The following is a 5,164-nucleotide window of genomic DNA, read 5'->3' on the forward strand; positions in this document are numbered from 1 at the left end:
CCCTAATGTCCTGGCCAACACCAACGAGCCCTTCTCCAAGTTTGGCCGGAAAGCCAAAGCCTGTGCTGCTTGTCGAAAGCATAAGGTCCGAGCCTGCATGCCCACGTCTTTATAGATTCAGCTAAGATGCTCACTACAACGTTCGTCTAGATCAAGTGCGTGCTAGAGGACGGCGGCCCGCCAGTAAGCAACCGCTACAACTCTATCTGAAGCCATGTTCTGGGGTTTGCAGGCAAAAGCCCAAAAGAAACTGGGACCCTAACTCCTGAGATGTCTCCATGATAGCCTCTCCTGCTTCCATTGTTTTCTGTAGGGAATTACTAATTCCAACTTTTGCAGTGTCGTCGTTGTGCCAAACACGATTTGGAGTGTGTCCTAAATAGACCTCTGCAGACCATCATCGACGAGGGAACTCGGTAACGCAGGAGATTCGAGTCACCATTGCTGATCAATTGCACTCTAACGGTTCTGCAGGCATAACGAAGCGATCTTCCGGGACCTCGAGAACATGCACGCAACTCTGAGGGAGCTGACAAGGAAAGCTGGCCTTCCAGACCCCAATATGCTTCAGACAAAGGTCTTTCGCATATCAGGGAACTTGATTCCGGTGCTTACAGAGTCTGCTTCTGAAATACACGTCGATGGTGGCGCTGAAGACGATGGCCACAGGGGCACCACGGCCACGGGGCAAGGTGACGGGGAGCTGTCTCGTGACGCCTCACCAGACCAGCCCTCTGTAAACGACCCTAATCTACCCCAAGTGCCCATTCATTCTCTATACGAACTCACCAAGTTAAGCGCTCTAAGGTCTCCGGATAACATACCTGGAGACCGTCGAAGCTGCATGGTAAACGACTTCATTGCTCGACGTGCCATCCAACTCGGTGTCGCGGAGCGTCTATATACCATGTATCGGGACCGCCTCGATGGTTTCATGTTTGCTGTTGGTTGTCCTTACCATTCTCTCGAAGAAATTCGCATGAAAAGTCCTGTCTTGACCGCTGCCATCCTCACCGTTGCTGCATTGCATGATCCACAGGCCGATCAGATCTATAAGATTTGTAGTTCTGAATTTCGTCATTTGATAGAACGCTCCATGTTTGATCGGAGCGTCAATATGGACTACCTCCGCGCCTTGTGCGTTGCATCTTACTGGCTCAGCGACATGTCGTGGATGCTGTCCGGCTATGCCATTCGACGCGCCTTCCAGTAAGCAAAATTCTATTTTCGCGTCACCTTCTGTAAAATCTATACCTGGGTTCCCCTGCTCGAAGACTTGAATGAGGATTGGGAACTTGCCCTAATAGAAAACCTAGGAGAGATTCCCTGCTTCTTCAAGATCTTAGAATCGAAATGCTAACATACGTTCTCAAAGGTACGAGCTGCACGACCAAGTTCACCGCGTGATTAAGGACCAGCGAAATGAAGAAGCTGCGGATGGCACGAGGCTATGGTTCATTCTCCATATCTCAGACCAGCGGCTAGCCATTCTGTACGGACGACCGCCCATCGTGCTTGAGCATCCTTCCATCGACGAGATCGAGAGCTATTTAGAGACTCCCGCCTCGAATGAACAAGACAAACGACTCATGAGTCAAGTTGCCTTATCAAGTATATTCAAAAGTATTCGAGAACTTTTTGGCCCCGATAGGAGACAGCCAATCCCAAAAGCATATGTCCATCAGATGACCCATTTCAACAAGCAGATTGACCACTGGTTTAATCACTGGTCAGGCATAATAGCCGGTAGGTGAAGATAACACGCAGGCTCAGCTCCATACAAGATATGCTCACAGCTCCTATAGAAGAATATGACGCTATTGGTTCTTTCCCGCGAAAGGCTGCGCGTCTGCACTTCTACTTTGCTAAGCTCCACCTGTTCTCTCATGCCTTTCGTGGCCTCTTGGGCAGTGATCATATTCCTCATTATCTACTAGATTGTGCGACTGCAGCCATTTCTGCCGCAGTCTCCAACATTGACCTGATCCTTACGGATCCAATCGTCTCCCTCTTCGTTGTGGGCATGCCCTCCTATCTTCACTGTGTAAGCTGTTCTGGACTTCACTGCTGCATTACAGCTAAGTAACAAAACCCCTGAAACACATTTGACATCAATACATTGGTTTCTATTCTGTTGTTATACTATGGTGGTTGAGTGCTCACTCTAGTTGCTATAGATGACTGCGTTCGCATGCATGTTTCTCATCAAGGTATCTCACAAGTACGGCAAAGATTTGATTGATCCAGAACGTGTGTGGGATCTATCAACCCGACTTGTCCGACACTTCCGATCTGTTCCGGCAAGCAAATGGCATCTCACGAAATTAATGACGTACAGATTAGAGCGGATAGCCACTATCTTGGATCCGAACGTGAGAATTGGGCGTCCGATTGAGCTCGCAACCTCACCAGTGGAAGCGGAAACAAGCCTTCAAGAGTACAACACACATCAACATCATCCTGTGTCAGAGCCGTGCCTTATGGCTCATGAACCACCAATGATCGAATTTCCGAGCGACCCTTTTTTCGATTGCAATTTGGATTTTGGTCTTACACCAATGTTTCCTTTCGAGTCGATGGCACCTAACATTGATAACATGCCATTCTGATGTATGTCAGTAACAAAATTGGAGCATAGGGTTTATTTGATTCAAGGATACAAAATCACTGCTTAGGAGCCCATTTGAAGGGGAGGGGGTCTCGCTTGGGATGTGCAGGGAGGGAAAGAAGGGAGGTGGTGCTTTCTGTATTGATGACATATTTTCAGACGCGACTATCTATTTGATTTTTACAGAGTCTTCTAATTGGGTGTGGTTAGGACCTTTTGCAAATTTCTCCTTACTGCATCTCCCATTTCTCTGGTAGAGGCCGACCCGCTCATGTCTTTCGTTTTGATACCGGCGGCGAGCGTCATATGGACAGCGATCTCGACGGCTTGAGCCTCCTGCTCCATCGCAAAACTATAGCGGAGAAGCAGGGCGACGCTAAGAATAGCTCCAACTGGATTGGCAATTCCCTGGCCAGCTATATCTGGGGCGGATCCGTGAACTGGTTCATAGAATCCCTTAGTGGGCTTGTCGCCCCATTTCTTGCAGGGGAGATCGGCCAGGCAAGCAGACGGGAGGACGCCCAGAGTGCCAGGAATGACACCGGCCAAGTCAGACAAAATATCACCGAAAGTATTGTCTGCGACAACGACACCATTGAACATTGTTGGCTTCATCATCATGAGAGTAGTCGCACTGTCAGCCAACTGATGAACTACTTCGACCTCGGGGTATTCGTTGGTGATTGTCTCCTGTACGACGCGGCGCCATAGCCGGGAAGAAGCTAGGACATTTGCTTTGTCGCAACTTATGACGCGCTTGACAGGAACTGCGTCAGACATGGCGAGATGAGCAGCCATTCGGGCAGTGCGTTGAATCTCAGACTTTTTGTAAGCCCAGAGATCTGAAGCATAATCCGGTTCCTCCGTCTTTGGCCCGTAGAACGCACCACCGCAATTTTCTCTGAGCACAATGAACTTTGTGCCTTTGACAACCTCCTCCTTGAGCGGGGTCCGACCTCCAGGAAAGTATTCGCAAGGTCGAATATTGGCGTAGACATCGGTGACCTCACGAAGTCGGAGGGTGGCACCTTCGGGGCCTTCGAAGCCATGCCTCATGCCATCCCACTTGGGACCGCCAACAGAGCCCATGAGAATGGCATCGGCATTCTTGCCCTGCTCGAGCGTCTCTTCGGTAACCGAGACACCATGCTGGTCAATAGACGAGCCCCCGAACGGTCTGTGGATGTATTTGAAGGTGGCACGACTGTTTGGAAGGGCACTTAAAAGATCGAGCACGGCAGTGGCCTCGTTGCAGACCTCGGGCCCAATGCCGTCACCACCAATAACGAGAAGAGAGAATTCGGGCTTCGACATCTCTGCAGCAACTAAGAAAGTTTGTAGTGTGGAAGGCTGTGTAACAGCAAAGATATCTTGCGGTCGTAGCTGTTTTGAAAGAGAAGAGTTGGTGCTACTAATTTATGTAATGCATGCTGGGATGTTTCCCGGCCACTTTATGAATGTTTGTGGAGTACAATGAGAAAACGACGATTCCGGGCCTGGCTTAACATCGCCATGATAGACTATCCGTCTCGGCGGCCGTTTCATGGGTATCGTAGTGCTCTTTGCTCCTTGTGCAACCCAATCCGAGCTTGTTTAGACATATGTACAGTCGGCCACTTCGCCGATTATGATCATCAAAGGCGAGTTAGATTGCGTGTCAGATATCGGAAATCGGTGTCCTTTACCGAATCTCATGATATACCCCGCAATATGCTAAACTTGCTGGTGTCTTAAAGCTAACATTTCACTCCACTTAAGTGTTCTTGCGAGGCCGGGCCCAGGGGCAACAAGGTCATCTTTGATGAAACTGGCCCGGCGGAGAGCCGTCATTGGCTGCATTTATGGCCGATCCTGCATTAGTGTCGAACCCACCACAGTGGTAGACAAACCCCAGCTACGTGCAATTCGGTTCAGGCTAGAAAAGATGCCGGTGGTGGAGTGTGGATGAGAATGTGGGAGCCTCTCCTGGCTATGCTCTGAGAAGACTTGACAACGATTTGAACCTATCAGATCAGATTCCCCATGGGGTGCTTTTGGAGGCTCTCAATACGCGGGTCACACCTGGAGGCTCAGATTGGCCATATAAGGAAGGCTTGTGCATTCCCTCTCGTCAAACTAACCATACTTCGCATTCTGCCTGATTTTATTTCAGTCGCTTCAATCTATACAACGTCGTTCAACAAGTCAAATTTCTGGGGAGATGCTGTGAAAATGGCGTCTATCACCGATAACAATAAGATTAAGCTTGAGAAGGCCGGTCTAGAGGCCGTCAAGGACTCCACCAAATATGAACACGAAGAAACCTTGGTCAAATCAATCATTACTGAGGGTGATATCGACGCTTTTGGTAGTCACAAAAAGAAGACTGACCCCGCGGAGATTGCTCTTGTCAGGAAGCTTGATATGTGGATAATGGTAAGTTATTTTCGCAACCGTCATTTTCGATGTGTATGCCGTTACATCCTTTTACTCCATCATCATTTCACTAAGTATTAATCGCGACCGAGGGCAGCCGATTCTTTGGGTTATGTACTTTCTCAATTTCTTAGATCGAAA

General features: G+C 49.0%; 1 protein-coding gene across 1 annotated transcript; it reads right to left on the minus strand.

Moving 5' to 3' along the window:
* Positions 1-2,800: 2,800 nt before the first annotated feature.
* On the minus strand, positions 2,801-3,922 carry UCRPA7_7415 (putative 3-isopropylmalate dehydrogenase protein; the record flags this gene model as incomplete). Its single annotated transcript, XM_007919947.1, has 1 exon — positions 2,801-3,922. One exon carries the CDS (start codon positions 3,920-3,922, stop codon positions 2,801-2,803), a length of 1,122 nt encoding a protein of 373 aa, XP_007918138.1.
* Between the last annotated feature and the right edge of the window lie 1,242 nt (positions 3,923-5,164).

The sequence above is a fragment of the Phaeoacremonium minimum genome (genome assembly GCF_000392275.1).
Source record: "Phaeoacremonium minimum UCRPA7 unplaced genomic scaffold PA7_03_scaffold_522, whole genome shotgun sequence".
NCBI classification, from domain to species: Eukaryota; Fungi; Ascomycota; class Sordariomycetes; order Togniniales; family Togniniaceae; genus Phaeoacremonium; species Phaeoacremonium minimum.